Source organism: Diplotaxodon limnothrissa, linkage group LG12 (genome assembly GCF_057381915.1).
Source record: "Diplotaxodon limnothrissa isolate DT_005_m linkage group LG12, D_limnothrissa_male_GT1.1, whole genome shotgun sequence".
NCBI lineage: Eukaryota > Metazoa > Chordata > Actinopteri > Cichliformes > Cichlidae > Diplotaxodon > Diplotaxodon limnothrissa.
Window position 1 is genome coordinate 39741543 of NC_140607.1, and position 19699 is coordinate 39761241.

The 19699-nt window shown below is 45.7% G+C and overlaps 1 protein-coding gene across 1 annotated transcript in view; it reads right to left on the minus strand.

Moving 5' to 3' along the window:
* Window positions 1–3762: 3762 nt before the first annotated feature.
* The window catches only part of grin1b (glutamate receptor, ionotropic, N-methyl D-aspartate 1b), a 63409-nt gene continuing 47472 nt past the window's right edge, over window positions 3763–19699 (minus strand). The window contains 6 exon segments of the mRNA XM_085368585.1: window positions 3763–3828; window positions 9591–9655; window positions 9658–9745; window positions 9919–10026; window positions 18559–18704; window positions 18817–18926. Of these exon segments, the coding sequence (XP_085224711.1) occupies window positions 3763–3828; window positions 9591–9655; window positions 9658–9745; window positions 9919–10026; window positions 18559–18704; window positions 18817–18926 (583 nt within the window).

Consider the following 19699-nt stretch of genomic DNA (forward strand, 5'->3'; position numbering starts at 1 on the left):
CACGCCGGCACGAATACACGTCAGTGTGAGGAGAATCGGAAACGTGCAGCTCAACACTGAGAGAGGAACCTGACGCTCACATGACGACATCGACACTTTATCACATATCATTTTATTCAGCTTTCGTTTCTGGAACAAAGCAGTACTCTTATTGTGAAGTGCACAGGAAGGATCGTAAACTGTGCCAAAGTAAAAGTCATTATTAATAACGTGCCCTGCCTTATGAGGGCGTTTCTGAATGAAATGATTGAACTTTATTCCGTAAAAAGAACAAACACGTTTCTCACTGATGTGAGCGTTTGTGGATTTTCTAAATGTTTTAAAACATATTCAAAACTGTAAAAACCTTCATATAAAAACAACATCTGCCCGTACAGATGTGATGTGTTTGAGACACCGACATACAGACGTGTGTCTGATAAATATACATAAATACAAAGGTATTAATGTGTGTTAGTGCGTGAACGCGTCACACAGCACAGCCATGCATCTGTCACTGATCTGTGAACTGAGCTTGTAAATAAATTAAAACTATTATAACTTCGCTGTTAGTTTTTCATGGACTTTCTGGTTGACGTCTTGCTGCTGACAGACGGGTTGACCTCGCTCGGTCTGCAGGTCGATTCTCAGAGGGCGTGTTCTCGGTGACGCACTCGGCCGGCTGCTGTCCTTAACACCAAAAACGTGGAAACCTCCTAACTCCAGCTGGCTCTGTGTGGAGTTAGCAGCTTTCCACGGGACATCAGGGTGGAGCTAAAGGGCTGTGGAGGTAGGCGGAGACTGACATCATCAGTGGGGACACAGTGGAGGAGGGGCAGTGACTACATCTCCCAGCATGCACTGGGACTGTCAGGGGCGGTGGGAGGAGCTTTTGGGGCAGAAAGCATCCCTTTTACGTGCACGAGGACATCTCTGTATTATGGGGACGTTTTTCCTTTATGAAGACAGTCAGGCACTGTGGGGACACTCTGCATTACGAAGACATGGTGACATTAATGCCAATAATAGACTGAAATGTCCCCATGTCCACTCACAGCTGCACAGTGCAGAAGCGGGTTTAAGGTTCAAATAAAGTTTTACCAAATTTTCCTGAACACAGAGAAACAAACTTTCTGGATCGCTGAACCAAAATGGCGGAGCTTCCTGCTAACAGGTCATGCGTCGCTGTGAAAGGACATCACCCAAAAACCTCAGTGGGATGACCCCACACTCTGGTTCGGTGATCCGGGCGACATCTGTGACTCTGTGTAAAGGAACCACCTCCTGTCCCAGAGGCTCCTCCCACCGGCCAAACTGTAATCAGTAATCGGGGACACAGGTGATCCTGGAGATCGATCCCAATTTAGGCTCATGGACTCAGATCAAGAAGAACGGCGTCGCCAGTTATGACCAGTTCCACAACCAGTCATACTTTTGATAATTCAGTGCGATCAACAGAACAAATTGTACAACACCACAGACATCCACCCGAAGGAAACCAGTCCCAAACAGTTCTTTCAAAATAAAAGACCCTCTGGTGGGAGGAGGCAGACAGCTACAAGCAGAGGAAGGCAAGTGTGTGTTTGTACAGTGTGTGTTTGCTTTGTGTGGTGGGAGTTAGTGTGACAGATGGTGTGTGTGTTTGTAAAAATGTGTGTGTGCTGCTTAATGTTTGTAAATGCTTCTGTTGATATTTTTGTGGGGTCCTGTGATTTAGGCAAATTTTGTGGGGACATTTCTGCATTATGGGGACATTTCTGCATTATAAGGACATTTCTGCATTATGGGGACATTTCTACAGTGTGGGGACATTTCTGCATTATGAGGACATTTCTGTATTATGGGGACATTTCTGTATTATAAGGACATTTCTGCATTATGGGGACATTTCTGTATTATAGGGAAAATTCTGCATTATGGGGACATTTGTGTATTATAAGGACAATTCTGCATTATGGGGACATTTCTACAGTGGGGGCATTTCTACAGCGGGGACATTTCTGCATTATGGGGACATTTCTGTATTATAAGGACAATTCTACATTACATTACACCGCGAGTAGTGCGGTGCTCTGAACGGATAATTGGAGGTGAGCTTCCCTCCCTCCAAGACATCTACAGGAAGCGCTGCCTGAGGAAAGCGGGGAGGATCATCAAGGACTCCAGTCACCCCAGCCATAAACTGTTCAGACTACTTCCATCAGGAAGGAGGTTCTGCAGCATCCGGTCCCGTACCAGCAGACTGAGAGACAGCTTTTTCCATCAGGCCATCAGACTGCTGAACACGTCATAGACACCTCAGCTTCACTACTGGAACTTCAACATTATGCACTCCATACTGTATATAAATGCCACTTGTTTTGCACATATTCAACTCTGTATATTTTATATATTTTATTATTATTATTATTATTATTTTATTTTATTTTTTTTTACTATTTAATTTGTAAAATGTGTATACACACACACACACACACACACACACACACACACACACACACACGTAGGAAAATATTTAGTATACACATCCAGAAATGCATACACTATTATATATTGTACATATATTTATTAGTTTCAGGTTGGCCATTCTTGTATTTTGCTCGTTTGTGTTGTTGTGTTTGCACATCTCTGTTGCTTGTGGGGCTCGCACACAAGAATTTCACTCGCATGTGCTGTGCCAGTGTGCCTGCACATGTGATGTGACAATAAAAGTGATTTGATTTGATTTGATTTGATTTGATTTTATGGGGACATTTCTACAGTGTGGGAACATTTCTACAGTGTGGGAACATTTCTACAGCGGGGACATTTCTGCATTATGGGGACATTTCTGTATTATAAGGACAATTCTGCATTATGGGGACATTTCTGTATTATAAGGACAATTCTGCATTATGGGGACATTTCTGTATTATAAGGACAATTCTACATTATGGGGACATTTCTACAGTGTGGGAACATTTCTACAGCGGGGACATTTCTGCATTATGGGGACATTTCTGTATTATAAGGACAATTCTGCATTATGGGGACATTTCTGTATTATAAGGACAATTCTGCATTATGGGGAAATTTCTGTATTATAAGGACAATTCTACATTATGGGGACATTTCTACAGTGTGGGAACATTTCTACAGCGGGGACATTTCTGCATTATGGGGACATTTCTGTATTATAAGGACAATTCTACATTATGGGGACATTTCTACAGTGTGGGGACATTTCTACAGTGTGGGGACATTTCTACAGTATGGGGACAATTCTGCATTATGGGGACATTTCTGTATTATAAGGACAATTCTACATTATGGGGACATTTCTGCATTGTGGGGACATTTCTGCATTATGGGGACATTTCTGCATTATGGGGACATTTCTACAGTGTGGGGACATTTCTACAGTGTGGGGACATTTCTGTATTATAAGGACAATTCTGCATTATGGGGACATTTCTACAGTGTGGGGACATTTCTGCATTATGGGGACATTTCTACAGCATGGGGACATTTCTACAGTGTGGGGACATTTCTGCATTGTGGGGACATGCTTTAAAGTGTTCAGTGTCAGCATTAAGGTTCCAGATCAGTTTTTCAGTCCCCACTCCATAAGGAATAAAGGTAAGCGTGTGTGTGTGTGTGTCACTATGGGATACCGTCCAAAAGCCCTGCTGTCATTACATCGTCCTTCCTGTCCATCTGTGTGTGTGTGTGTGTGTTTGTGTATCCAGAGGGTCAGTGTGTGTCTGTGTGGCTCAGCAGCAGCAGTGAAGCTCGCTCGCTCTCTCAGACCACGGTGCTGACGGAGGGATCTGATAGGTTGAGCTGGCCGGTGATGTCGGTCGGGTACGGCTACAGAGAGAGCAAACACACAGGTTATAAACAGCAGCATCACACACTGGCTGATCCTGAGCTGTACCCTCTCATGGGTCCTGCCTACATTCCTGTTTTCATCTGAAGGACTTATTAGCAGTGGAGGAAGCGTTCAGGTGTTTTACTCAGGCGTTACCTGCACACAAGCAGCTGTTAGCGTGAAGATGCTAACAGGTCTCCTTTGTTAAAAAGATGGATTTGCACATTTGCACCACAGCGAGCCTGTCAGACTTCACTGCAGACACACAGGATCGTTACGTTAAGAATTACCTCCTTTAAACAGATTAATATCCTGGCATCAGTGCAGGGCTGGACATTTGAATCCTACATCACTTTTCACTCGTCTACAAAGTTCACCGTGATATTTTGGGACGTGTTTAAAGGACCGTCCCTTAAAGGTTTCAGGCTGCTGGACATGAATTAAACATCGTCTTCCATTGTGTGAGCCAGGCTGAAGCTCTGCCACGGGCAGCATCAAACTTTCATGTGTGAACAGAAGCAGCAGCACAGGCCAGGCTGTCGGTTCGATTCCCAACAGTGTGCGTTGGTTTCTTTAGGAAACCTGATTGTTTGTCAGCCTGAGAGCGTTGTTGACACAGGCCTGCAAAACACACGTGAGTTTCTCTAAGACAGAGAAATGATCCAAGCCATGCAGTGCAGTGCTGTGTACAGCAGGCTGTCTGTCTGCTGTGTGAGCACAGTTGGACTCACGAACGAGTGCTGTTCTCAGTATGGACGAAACGATGATCACACTCCCACAGACGTTCACTGTGGACCTCACCACTCTGTCTCACTTCATAAGACAATTTTTCTAACATTAGTTTCTGATGCTAAATTAAGTTTTAATGCACATATTTTTCAATTATGTATAATATATAAATTTATACTGTGAAATCAGTTTTCCTGCAGGGATTTTAATCCTAACATTCATTTTTTATTCTAGCATAGATTGTTACTGACAACATTTGAGGGTCACTGATTTTATGCTAATGCTAGTTTATTTATTATGTTATTATTGATGTTTTTACATTTTCTTATATGATTTTAACCTAAATTCTTTCTGCTTAATGTAATCTTAACTGTTCTGACTCACAATAATAATTACCATCACATATAAAGAAAAATGGTGATATTTTTTAAATGTCACACTGTCACTAGAACATGTCGACGCCTGTTTAATCATCATAGAAAGTTGGTTCTGTTCATCTAAATGTTACAGTGGGGCAAAAAAGTATTTAGTCAGCCACCGATTGTGCAAGTTCCCCCACCTAAAACGATGACAGAGGTCAGTAATTTGCACCAGAGGTACACTTCAACTGTGAGAGACAGAATGTGAAAAAAAAATCCATGAATCCACATGGTAGGATTTGTAAAGAATTTATTGGTAAATCAGGGTGGAAAATAAGTATTTGGTCAATAACAAAAATACAACTCAATACTTTGTAACATAACCTTTGTTGGCAATAACAGAGGTCAAACGTTTACTATAGGTCTTTACCAGGTTTGCACACACAGTAGCTGGTATTTTGGCCCATTCCTCCATGCAGATCTTCTCGAGAGCAGTGATGTTTTGGGGCTGTCGCCGAGCAACACGGACTTTCAACTCCCGCCACAGATTTTCTATGGGGTTGAGGTCTGGAGACTGGCTAGGCCACTCCAGGACTTTCAAATGCTTCTTACGGAGCCACTCCTTTGTTGCCCGGGCGGTGTGTTTTGGATCATTGTCATGTTGGAAGACCCAGCCTCGTTTCATCTTTAAAGTTCTCACTGATGGAAGGAGGTTTTGGCTCAAAATCTCACGATACATGGCCCCATTCATTCTGTCCTTAACACGGATCAGTCGTCCTGTCCCCTTGGCAGAAAAACAGCCCCATAGCATGATGTTTCCACCCCCATGCTTCACAGTAGGTATGGTGTTCTTGGGATGCAACTCAGTATTCTTCTTCCTCCAAACACGACGAGTTGAGTTTATACCAAAAAGTTCTACTTTGGTTTCATCTGACCACATGACATTCTCCCAATCCTCTGCTGTATCATCCATGTGCTCTCTGGCAAACTTCAGACGGGCCTGGACATGCACTGGCTTCAGCAGCGGAACACGTCTGGCACTGCGGGATTTGATTCCCTGCCGTTGTAGTGTGTTACTGATGGTGACCTTTGTTACTTTGGTCCCAGCTCTCTGCAGGTCATTCACCAGGTCCCCCCGTGTGGTTCTGGGATCTTTGCTCACCGTTCTCATGATCATTTTGACCCCACGGGATGAGATCTTGCGTGGAGCCCCAGATCGAGGGAGATTATCAGTGGTCTTGTATGTCTTCCATTTTCTGATGATTGCTCCCACAGTTGATTTTTTCACACCAAGCTGCTTGCCTATTGTAGATTCACTCTTCCCAGTCTGGTGCAGGTCTACAATACTTTTCCTGGTGTCCTTCGAAAGCTCTTTGGTCTTGGCCATGGCGGAGTTTGGAGTCTGACTGTTTGAGGCTGTGGACAGGTGTCTTTTATACAGATGATGAGTTCAAACAGGTGCCATTCATACAGGTAACGAGTGGGGGACAGAAAAGCGTCTTACAGAAGACGTTACAGGTCTGTGAGAGCCAGAGATTTCCCTTGTTTGAGGTGACCAAATACTTATTTTCCACCCTGATTTACGAATAAATTCTTTACAAATCCTACCATGTGAATTCATGGATTTTTTTTTCACATTCTGTCTCTCACAGTTGAAGTGTACCTCTGGTGCAAATTACTGACCTCTGTCATCATTTTAAGTGGGGGAACTTGCACAATCGGTGGCTGACTAAATACTTTTTTGCCCCACTGTATGTCTCCAGTTCAGCTGATTTTATGGGATTGTCAGCAGAAAGCGCAAAAACACAGCAGCTTATTCTTCATGCTAACATCAGTGTTTTTATGCTAGCAGTAGGTAGCACAGAAACACTGTTTGTGTGATTCTAACAATTTTATTTTATTTATATCCACCAAATATGTAGATTGTTTGTGTAGGCCTGACACTGTGTCTTCTGTCACACTGCACACCATGCTAAGATTAGTTTTCCACTAACAGTTCTCTGGAAAGACTGGAGCTCTGTGGCTGGAGACCAGTTTAAAAATCACAATAGGTTTAACTGTTTGACACTAAAATATAAAGACATGATCAGTGGCACAAGACTTTTGCACAGTGCTGCATTATCAATAAGTTATAATATAAGCATGCTAATGCTAGCATGCTAAGAGCCCAGCACGCTCTTCATTCATTTGTAGCCACAACTTTAAAAATGTGAACAAAATGCAGAATGTTACGTAGTTTTTAGCTATTGTGCTGTTTACAAAAAAAAAAAAACTAGAATTGATGAAGAAGATCAAAGCTGTTCTTAATGCACAGTTTTGATCATGCTAATGTTGTTGTTTTTTATGCTAACATGAATTGTTTTCATGCTAGCGTTTTTTATGGCAACATAAACATTTTCGTGTGAATGTCAGTGTTTTTTGACAAAATAAGCTTGTGGAGCTTTTTTCACCTTTTTATCTCCAAAGCACTGAGTAGGAAGTGGCTTCCAAAGTTTAACCAATCAGATGAAAGCTGGCTTTTAGAGACGAGAGACTTAAAGAGACAGTAAACTGGCTTGTTGTAGACAGGATTGTTTTTGAGTGTGAATCGTGAGCGGGTTAGCTCCATGTAAACATCAGAAACCACTGAGGGAGCCATCCAATGTAGACCACAATCAATGCTGTACTCTGAGTAAAAGTACTTAGTTACTTTCCACCACTGCTAATGTGACGACTGATGGAGTTTGCCCGCAGCGAGGCGGGGCAAAGCTGGGGGTCTGGTTTAGAGTGCGGGTGTGTTTTCAGCCTACAGTCGGTCGTGCTTGCAGAGGAGGACAGAGGCAGTGTGTGTGTAGTACAGCATGTAGTCTGGACACCATTCAAATCCACTGAGAGAGAAAAACACTCATATAGAAAATAAAGAGAGATGATCACAAGAGAAATGAGTCAGCTCTGCTCCAACACCCGCTTCAGCTGGCTGGGTGTGATCAGCAGCTGGTTCTTCTGCTGCTGATGAACATTAAAGCATTTCAATGAGCTCTCCTCACTGAAACAGTTTAACGTGCAGCAGCTCCTTAAATCCCTGAGATGACACGCTTTGGCACTATTTTGACTCCCTTTACATCAAACCACTGCTTATCTGGAGGGAGGAGGGATGCAAAATGTGCCAGAACGCTGCAGATTTTAAGACACATCACAAAGTTTGGCACATTTCAGATCGTCCGACTGAGGAGGAGAGTTTCACCAACGCTGCAGAAAAACAGACCTCAGAAATCCTGCAGCTTCGCTCAGATCTGAAGCTGCCACAGTAACAGCACTGAGGTCATTTATAGATCGTTAACAGCTGAGTCCTGTGGGAACAAGAGACGGTCAGGAAGACCCGAGCAGCCGACCAGACGCTGAAACAGACAGGAGTTAGAGGAGACGGACGAGTCTCTGCTGGGCAACCTGTGAGGGCGAGAGGCCGGGAGACAAAGTGTGTGGGGACATTTGGAAATGAAGGGACAGAGCGATGACAGGACAGGAAGGAGAGGAAACAACCAATCAGAGAGAGACAGGACAAAGGACAGGACAATGGACATGACAAAGGACATGACAAAGGACAGGACAAAGCACATGACAAAGGACAGGACACTGGACATGACAAAGGTCATGACAAAGGACAGGACAAAGGACATGACAAAGGACAGGACAAAGGACATGACAAAGGACAGGACAAAGGACATGACAAAGGACATGACGAAGGACAGGACAAAGGACAGGACAAATGACAGGATGAATGACAGGACAAAGGACATGACAAAGGACATGACAAAGGACATGACAAAGACATGACGAAGGACAGGACAAAGGACAGGACAAAGGACATGACAAAGACATGACGAAGGACAGGACAAAGGACATGACAAAGACATGACGAAGAACATGACAAAGGACAGGACAAAGGACAGGACAAAGGACAAGACAAAGACATGACGAAGGACAGGACAAAGGACAGGACAAAGGACATGACAAAGGACAGGACAAATGACAGGATGAATGACAGGACAAAGGACATGACAAAGGACATGACAAAGGACATGACAAAGACATGACGAAGGACAGGACAAAGGACAGGACAAAGGACATGACAAAGACATGACGAAGGACAGGACAAAGGACAGGACAAAGGACAGGACAAATGACAGGATGAATGACAGGACAAAGGACATGACAAAGGACATGACAAAGGACATGACAAAGACATGACGAAGGACAGGACAAAGGACAGGACAAAGGACATGACAAAGACATGACGAAGGACAGGACAAAGGACAGGACAAAGGACATGACAAAGGACAGGACGAACGACAGGACAAAGGACATGACAAAGACATGACGAAGGACAGGACAAAGGACAGGACAAAGGACATGACAAAGACATGACGAAGGACAGGATAAAGGACATGACAAAGGACAGGACGAACGACAGGACAAAGGACATGACAAAGGACATGACAAAGGACAGGACAAAGGACAGGACAAAGGACAGGGCAAAGGACATGACAAAGGACATGACAAAGGACAGATCAAAAGACAGGACAAAAGACAGGACAAAGACGGGAGAAGAAAGACCACACAATCTGACCCTCTTCACTTCTCCTTTGCAAGAGGACGATGTGAACCGTGTGAAAACCCAACAAGCGGACCCTGACCTGCCTGAGCGGACCGAACCGGACGTTTCTTTCTGTCTTCAGTCTGTCGCCTTTTGTCTGTCTCAGTGGGACAGATGAGCTGATTGAGGTGGGAAAGCAATGATGGCTGACCAACAGACGGGCGGCCATGATGAGTCAGCAAGGAGATGATGGAGCTGGAGATGAGACGAGAGAGCGAGAGACACACGTGACGAACCGAAGACAAACAGGAGGCGATTACAGACGAGCGAGAGCAGAGAAAAGAAAGACAAACAGATAAAAGATGGAGTGAAGCAGAAGACACGTGGAGGACAGGAGGGAGGAGGGTTGGTGGTCTTCATCTCCTTACCGTGGCATCCCCGGAGGCCCTACGGCGTTTGAGGTCGGAGGTCGAGGTGATGGACCTAAAAGAGGTTTTCAGTTTGGGCTCGGGCTCTGCTCTACCACTTTTCCTATCCTAAAATAAATCATACGATAGGTGCACACACACGTTAACACGCAGCAGAGACACTCGACTAGCTGCATGAGGACACACCTGAGTGTGTGCTGTCAGGTAGAGAGTGTGTGTGTGTCTGTTTGTGTGTGTGTGTCAGACACACTGATCAGCCACAACATTAGAACCACTAACAGTTCACCTGAGTAATAATTTAGCAGGAAGTCGAGTCGATGGAAAGTTTGAAGCTAAAGTGGCGTGATGAGGAGAGCAGCTGCAGGCGGAGCCGGGACTATCGTTCCTTCAGTATTTATGTGTCTCGTTGCTGTTTCTTGATTAGCGGCGTGTCGTCTAATCGAAGGTCAGCTGGTGGATTTAACAGGAAGCAGGTGAAGGTTGTTAAAGTGAACCTTTGTGTCTGAACCTTCATCATCATCATGACTGTGGCTCAACACAAGCACAGAGCGAGAGCGCCTCCTGCTGTTCAGGGTGTTGGTCTCATTACTGCCCGTGAGGTTTTCAGGAGCACGGCCATTGGCCTTCTGTTGAGCTCTGTTTGTTTTACTTCTGTGATTTTCCTCTCTGGACCCTGAAAGATGATTTCTGCATAACCAGTGAAGGTGATCTAAAGGATGAACTGTGGTCGAGTCAGGGACAGGTCGTGGGTGCCTGAGGCCCACTGAGACCAGATCCCACAGAAGAGCTCCTGCAGAAAAAAGCATCGCAGCGCTCTGACTTCTTTCCAACATCGAACACTCGTACAGTGAGCTGTGTGACGGGTCACTGCCTGCCTACATGTTTGAAATGTCATTTCCTGAGGAGGAGACACTCGGCTGTAGCTGCTCTCTACCTTTGATAGGAACTCACTGGTTTGTCTCTACAGGTGTACTGGAGACTTCAGAAACAGAAAGGTGCTTGGTGACCTGAAACACAATATGACCTCGTTGTTTTAGTCATCCCAGAGGCTTCAACTCTTATCAGCTGTTCCTATTTACCTGGTGATCACCTGAGGTGGTCGTTGGCCACCCTGTCATCAAGTGAACCACCTCAAGGTTCCAGTAAGGCTTCCACTGACTGGAAAAGCATCTTCTGACTTAGTTATAGGTGGCTGACCATCAGAGCTGTGAGTCACCACCTCATCTGTAGGGTAAAAAGAAGTCCAGGTGCCATTGAACGGCCTGGTGGTCAGAAGAGTCAGAGCTGGACCGTGGAGCGCCAGAAGAAGAGTGTCCAGTCTGATGAAGAGTGTTTTATTTCCCATCGTCAGGACACACTGGAAACCAACGCTGCATCAGCAGTTTGAGGAACATGACAAGGAGATCTGATCCACAGAGGCTCATCTCACATCCACCCAGAGTCACCTCCACCTTTTATTTTGGCGTCAACTATTAGAACAACCAGCTCACTGTGATATACCCACGACAATTTCCATGTTCAAGTTTTGATTGGTCTGACTGTGTCTTCAGCTCTTTATCTCTCTCCCTGTGTGTGTTGGGTAGGTCTCCTGAGGTACGCCGGTCACCCGGGTCTCCCCGAGCCCCCCGTGCCTCCCTGAGCCTCCCCGAGCCAGGGACTGGCAGCTGCAAGTATGAGATGGGTTTTATGGTTAAACACCCCGCCCACCACTGAGTATTTGTGTGCGTGTTATTGGTTAATTAATTCACGCCTGCGTGCAGCGTCCTGGCTCAGAGGATGGAGGCGATTGGGTGCTTCTAATGCTGCGGCTGACGGCTGTATCCCTGTTATGTGGTGTGTCAGTGGGGCTGTTCTCGGTGCCGCAGTGAAGCTCTCATTCAGTTCACTTTGATTTCTACAAAAACTGCCTCAGAGCGCTGCACAGAACCCAGAGCCTGAAGTCCCTACAGCTTCAGATGAAGTGATGCTTCAGTAAAACGGAGCAGCGCTGTCCTGTTTTACTGCCCACACAAACACACAGCAGCAGGGAGACACCAACGTGAGGCTCAAACACAGGAACACGACAGGAAATCAACCTCAAAGCAAAGGAAACATCGTGGGGGAGGGGTACGGGGCAGGGGAGGGGGGTGAGGCAGGGGGAACAAAGATGGCGTATGAGGCCCGAATGAAGCCGCGAACACGTGGGATCATTATACCAACACTGCTGTTATAATGCCATCTCTCCTGGGAGGGCGGGGAACAGAAAACAGAACGGGGGAGGGGCGGCGGCACATGGCTGATGATCACATGGTGTCTGACCTCTAACATCGTATGAAGATATAAGTTTGACCTTTGACCCAGCACAGTGACAGTTGAGGTGAGAGCTGGGCATCAGTGGCGAGACGTTCTTGCTCTGTTCTTTTTAGTGCCAACAAACCGTACGAGGACGTAAACACGGGTCAAAGCTGAAACCGCACAATCGAGAACCCGTGATGTCATAGGTGGGGGCGGGGTTATTGTTACCAAACTCAGCGCCCACCAAAATGAAAAATCTAACTTAACTAAGAGAAACGAATTTTTATGCTACTGCAAATATCAAAGCAACACCTGAAATATTAATAAGTCCACTGCAGAGATGGGCTGTGACATTTTACTGTAATCACATTACTTTTTTCAAGTAGCTTGACCGACTCTGGTCCAGTATAACCTGACATGTACCTCTGCACACATTTCAGCTTCTTCTTTCAGTGTCAACATTTCTCAGATGTACTGGGAAGCCTGAAGCAGAGAAACCACAGCTGACCAGTGTTTGGCAGCGAAACGTTAATGGTACGAAGTCAGTTACATGTTGTGTTGCAGGTTTGTTGATAAAAAGAAAAACAGAAGCTGAAAATCTGTTTGAATTTCACACCCAGCTCTCGTTTGGACTCTCAGAAACACGTTCAAAACAGAGAAACCAAAAAGCCAACACTAATCTGACACACAGGTTCAGCCAAAGGCCCAAACTGGGTGTCAGACTGGTTAAACTGGGCAGACTGGTCCCAGTGAGATGTTTCTGGGCCCAGTGACAGAACAGTGGAAGACTTGGATCGGAGCAGCAGTCAGTAACAGCACATGAAAAATAAAAAAACACCATCATTACAGGTTTTCAGTCGTTGAGTAACAGCCATTAAGGATGCGATGAACACACTTCCTGCCTGGACTCTGCTGACTTTACGAAGACGTGCATGAAAATGAAACAGCAGCGAGTCTTGGAGCTACAAACCACATAAAGCAAAGAGATGCTCGCACTGAGTTTCATCCTACAAGAACTCAAATGTTCACAGTGTTTTCATTAAAGAGTGACGTCTTTCTGCAGGTGACGTGTGTCTGGATCCCCCAAATATAACTGTGACCACACTGTACAGATGTCACCGTTTCACAGCGTTCTCACGGATCAATAAAGTTCAGCTTTGGTGAGATTATTGTATCTGTGTCTGTCTGGTAGATTTCCCCTGAATGTTCTGTACTTTGGTATCTCTGTGTCTTATTTTGGTTTTACTTCCTCCTTCTGACCATCTGTCCTCATGTCTTCCACCACGTCTTCTAATAGTGTCGGGAGGACGTCTACGTGACCCACCCAAAGACATGGCCGCCATCGGCATGATCAGCAACTTTGGACAAACAGCTATTTAAGAAGCCCCCCCCATACAGGTCACCTTACAGATGTGAGTGTTCCAAGTATTCAGAATCAAGTTTGAGTCTCACACACGTTACAGGAGTGTCCTGGGGGAAACGAGAGCCCGTCAGTCGATCGTTACTTGGAGACACGAGTGTTAGCAGGTTTGCTGGACGGGGACCTATCAGACTGATCTGTCTGAGGCTAGCTGTCTGAACGTCCTGCCCCCTTGAAGTCTGCTCTCTTCTAATTGGTTGTTTTCTGGAAGCCTGCTGAAGGGCAGCAGCTTGTGAGCTGTGCAGCAATGGACTCGGTAAGTAAACCTGTAGACAGTGATCCATCATTATTTGAAACTTGGGCTCATGTGACGTGAGTAATCACCTATTACATGTTAGCAAATACTCAAAACCACAACAGGTTTAAGGAATCTGTGGAAAATACAGATGATTGTGTTTCCGAGCTCCTCCAGCTGCTAACACCTGTGCTAACTCTGGGCCTTCAGTCACAGCTGTGTGAAATGCTAATCATCCTCAGCTAACTGCTAGCCTGCAGCGGCTGCTGTTTGAAGTGCTCATCCCGGCACGGCAGCGAGGATTATTCATGTGACAGCTGAGCACAGCTGCTGGCAAGAAAACATCTGGAACAAAGGAGAGAGGGAGCAGATTTCTCCTGTTTTCTGATCGTGCAAATGTGGATCCAGTGTTCAGTCTTCAGTGTGATGAAGGATATATTTATGAGATCATTTTAATTTGTTAGCTACAGAAAAAATAAAGCAGCTTAGAGGAGGCCAAAATGAATGAATCGTGAGGAGGACAGCATTATTATTATTATATCAAAGCCTGGGCTGCATCATTGCCATTCCAGGACTAACTGTCAGTGTTGGGAAGGTTACTTTTAAAATGTACTCCACTACAGATTACAGATTACATGCCCCAAAATGTATTCTGTAACGTATTCCGTTACGTTACTCAATGAGAGTAAAGTATTCTGAATACTTTGGATTACTTAATCCAATAGCACACCACGTTATTATCACTGTGACTTACACTGTACATGTTTTGGCTCTCCAACATATTACTAGAGCCTTTACAGTAATCTGATTCCTGATTCACTTAATCCATTCTCCATGTGTGAAATTAGAAATATCACACATGGAAATATCCTGTCTCAGAGTGACGCTGAAAAACTAGTTCATGCATTTATTACTTCCAGGCTGGACGACTGTAATTCATTATTATCAGGAAGTCCTAAAAACTCCCTGAAAAGCCTTCAGCTGATCCAAAATGCTGCAGCAAGAGTCCTGACAGGGACTAGAAAGAGAGAGCAGATTTCTCCTGTTTTGGCTTCCTGTTAAATCCAGAATTCAAAATCCTGCTCCTCACATACAAGGTCTTAAATAATCAGGCCCCATCTTATCTTAATGACCTTGTAGTACCATATCACCCAAGTTCCTCTCTCAGGTGAAGTGTCAGAGGAATGAACGAGTCAGAACCAACTCAGCCTGTCTGTGTTTTTTAATTTGTCTGTTTGCTGTGTGAGGCTTTGCAGCGCTCCCAGAAAACCCAAAGAAACCGTGAATGAACCAGCTTTATTACAGCTCAGGTCATGTGACTACAGGTGCACTGTGCACAGCCATATCTGTAGATTCCCGCCGCCCTTCGATCGCCCTCACAGAACCATTAAGTTTCATTTAAAGCTTAACTACAGCAGCCATTTTAACAGCGTGTAATCGAGGAGACAGAGGTTGTCGGGAGCATTTCCACACCACCGCCAGACGAACTACATTAAACCAACTGTGCATGTTTGTACCGGATGTGCTGCAGTCCATCCTGCAGTGACTGCAGTAGTTGTGTGTGTGAGTCCCCGCGGTGCTGATCTGATCACCCATCGGTCAATCAACAGCAGGAAGTCGTTAAAGCTTGGAAGGAAATTAATCAGAAACCCAGGTGGAGCGAAGGCATCCTCGCTGAGGCAGTGTTAATGGAGCTTCCTGTTTTACCTTATCATAACTCTGACTATGACGATGTGTGGATCTACACACAGACACAGCTGTGTTTTCATTCTTCCACTGACGTGCACGTCACACATGCAGCAGCTGAAGAAGGGCAGAAAATTACATTCAGGCTACGTCCACACCGGCCCGGATAGATTTGAAAACGGCGTTTTTGTCTGAAAACGCTCCGCGTCCACACTAGCGTTCACAGAGTTGTATGTCCACATTGAAACGGCCAAAAACGCTTCCGTTCCAGTCCTGCACATGCGTGAAACGCAAGAAGATTCGACCTGCCTCATTTCTGTCTGCCGTTTATTTACGTTCCGGCTCGTTGACACGTCGGCAAAATGTGGAGGAAAAGCACAGAGTTTTTTAAATGGACTCACAATGAGGTGGAGTCGTTGCTGCAAGTAACACAAAAGTACAAAGTTGCAAAAGCGAGTGAGAATTAAAGAATTTGAAGAAAAGCTCTCAGGAGCATGTACAGGCTGATGTTGATCTTTAATAGGGCTGTCAAACAAAACAACTGCTGTGTAACGCCCTCCGCTATCTCAGTTTAATAGGTCACATGACTGCATCACATGACTAAAATGCGTCATCATTTTAGAAAGTCTCCGTTTTCACTGTCCACACTGCGACGGGACAGCTCCATTTTGAAATGTATGCGTTTTCAAAACGCTGCGTTTTTCAGTGTCTCAGTGAGGACGGGAGGCCAAAACGTGTGGACGTAGCCTGTTTTTACTTGTTTGTGAAAACAGCTGCTGACCTCACACAGTCCACAAACTCATCACTACAGAAAGCAGCAGGTCAAAGTTCATATTTTGATTATGTCATAGTGGTGGTTTTCTACACCCACTTCCTGCACGTTGTATTTAGAATGGGCAGCCAATCGGGGGAAAGTTGACTTAAAGGGGGAGGAGCTAGAACGGCTTGTCTCAGACAGAAGACGAGCTGCAGGGTGGCGTCAGATAAAGAAGGATTATTATGAACCGTGAATCATGCGAAGCTGCTCTGTGAGAGTCCAGGAATAAAACCACGGAGTCGACCAAGCTTTCCTCATTTCTGTGACTCATTAGTGGGCTGAATAACCCCAGACTAACCTCAGACTAACCCCAGACTAACCTCAGGCTAACCTCAGACTAACCCCAGACTAACCTCAGACTAACCTCTGGCTAACCTCTGGCTAACCTCAGGCTAACCTCTGACTAACCTCTGGCTAACCTCAGACTAACCTATGACTAACCTCAGACTAACCCCAGACTAACCTCAGGCTAACCTCAGACTAACCCCAGACTAACCTCAGACTAACCTCAGACTAACCTCTGGCTAACCTTAGACTAACCTCAGGCTAACCTCTGGCTAACCTCTGGCTAACCTCAGACTAATCTAAGGCTAACCTCAGACTAACCTCTGGCTAACCTCAGGCTAACCTCTGACTAACCTCAGGCTAACCCCAGACTAACCTCTGACCAATCTCAGACTAACCTCTGACTAACCTCTGGCTAACCTCTGACTAACCTCTGACTAACCTCAGGCTAACCTCAGACTAACCTCAGACTAACCCCAGACTAACCTCTGACTAACCTCTGGCTAACCTCTGACTAACCTCTGGCTAACCTCTGACTAACCTCTGACTAATCTCAGACTAATCTCAGACTAACCTCTGACTAACCCCAGACTAACCTCTGACTAATCTCAGACTAATCTCAGACTAACCTCTGACTAACCCCAGACTAACCTCTGACTAATCTCAGACTAATCTCAGACTAACCTCTGACTAACCTCAGGCTAACCTCTGACTAACCCCAGACTAACCTCTGACTAACCCCAGACTAACCTCTGACTAATCTCAGACTAACCTCAGACTAACCTCTGACTAACCCCAGACTAACCTCTGACCAATCTCAGACTAACCTCTGACTAACCACAGACTAACCTCTGACCAATCTCAGACTAACCTCTGACTAACCCCAGACTAACCTATGACTAACCCTAGGCTAACCTCTGACCAATCTCAGGCTAACCTCTGACTAACCCCAGGCTAACCTATGACTAACCCCAGGCTAACCTCTGACCAATCTCAGACTAACCTCTGACTAACCCCAGACTAACCTATGACTAACCTATGACTAACCCCAGACTAACCTCTGACCAATCTCAGGCTAACCTCTGACTAACCCCAGGCTAACCTATGACTAACCCCAGGCTAACCTCTGACCAATCTCAGGCTAACCTCTGACTAACCTCAGACTAACCTATGACTAACCTCTGGCTAACCTCTGACCAATCTCAGACTAACCTCTGACTAACCCCAGACTAACCTCTGACTAACCTATGACTAACCTATGACTAACCCCAGACTAACCTCTGACCAATCTCAGACTAACCTCTGACTAACCCCAGACTAACCTCTGACCAATCTCAGACTAACCTCTGACTAACCCCAGACTAACCTATGACTAACCCAAGACTAACCTCTGACCAATCTCAGACTAACCTCAGGCTAACCTCAGGCTAACCTCAGACTAAACTCTGACTAACCTCACAAAAGAGAAAATGACACATTTTCTGTTCTGGGGGCTCTGGGCTGTAGGTTGGGCATTTTTCACTTGTTGGTCACAGTTACAGAATAAATCACTCACCGGTGAATCAGAAAACGACCCGAGCTTCACGGAGCCACTGAAAGCTAACCAAGCATCAGTGAGCACGCTCTTGATGATCAGCAGTCAGTTTAATTAACACAACCCTTCATCCTGAGCACAAAACTCATGCTTCTCCTATTAAACAGCAAAGATGACAGATGTTTCCTAACAGATGTAAAAACAAAGGCCTGATCCTGATCTCAGTCCTGCTGCTGGCTATAATGACCTCGCTGTGAGGATCACACATACTGAATACTGTTTACCGCAGAGCCACAGACAGGTGGGCTGAGTGCCATAACGCCACACAGAGCTTCAGCAGAGGTCAGGGCGTAAAGTAAAGTAGAGTAGAGTAAAGTAGAGGGACGGACCTGCAGGTTCTTCCTCCACACATTGACGGCAGCAAAGGCGAGCTGCATCTGTTTCCTGCGGGCGTCTTTGTGCCGTTTGTAGGCGATCTCGATGAAGATGAGGAAGATCCCAGCCACGATGCCTCCAGCAACCAGCATGAACACACCTGAGGGGCACAAGTGACGAGAGACGGCGTGAAACGCTTCACAGGTAACATCTGCTAAACGGCACAGCCTCAGGGGCGCAGTTCATGCAGCAGAGGCAGCACTGAGTCCTACCCGCCATGTTCTCGAAAGTGAGGGTGGCCGGGGCGTTGCTCCTGGAGTCGCACTCCTGGTATCGAACCCACGTCTTGTCGAGATCCTCCATGAAGCCGTTCTCATGAGAACTGTGGAGAGTCAATGAAGTGTGAGCGGACACGTATTTGATTGCTCAGATGTTGGTTTGTGCTCAGGTGTTTTTAATGTGGAAATATGTGTCTGTGTGACATCCTCCACACCCCAGGTCACTCACTTTTTATGTTTTCACGGCCCTGGCGGGGCCTCCTGTGAGATTGGTCTCGTGTGGGCGTGTCCTGCCATCTCGCCCGCCTTTTTGTACTGACTCTAATCATCAATTAAGAGTACTTAAGGCCAGAGATGCACACTTTGTACAAGGACTGACACTAGCAGCACTGACTAACAATGTGCTGAGGTCAGTTTCATCATCATTGATGACCCTACAGCACAGAGCCAACATCCCCACAGTCACAGTGGCCAGAGAAGCAGAAGAACATCACATGAAGAAGGCCCTGAGTAAATGTGGATATCCCAGCTGGACATCTGTCAGAGGGGAAGGCTCCTAAAGAGACGTTTCTCCCACTGAAAATGTCCAGATGAACAGAATCAAGGTTTTGGGAAAATGGTTCGACATTACGAGGTGGAGGAAACACGAAAGCTGTAAGCACATACTCCACCAACACCCTCCCGCTGGTTGTTTCAGGAGTGTGTCGGCGGAGTAGAAATCCTCTTGGCCATCATCGGTGATGACTCTCTAACTCTGACTGTAATCGCAGCCAATCAGAATGTGTCTTTGGTGATCAGAGAAAAGAATCGCTGTGACACAACAGAAACATCTTTCAGCTTCTCAAAGTTTTCCTGTTCGCTAAAACACACCCAGGAT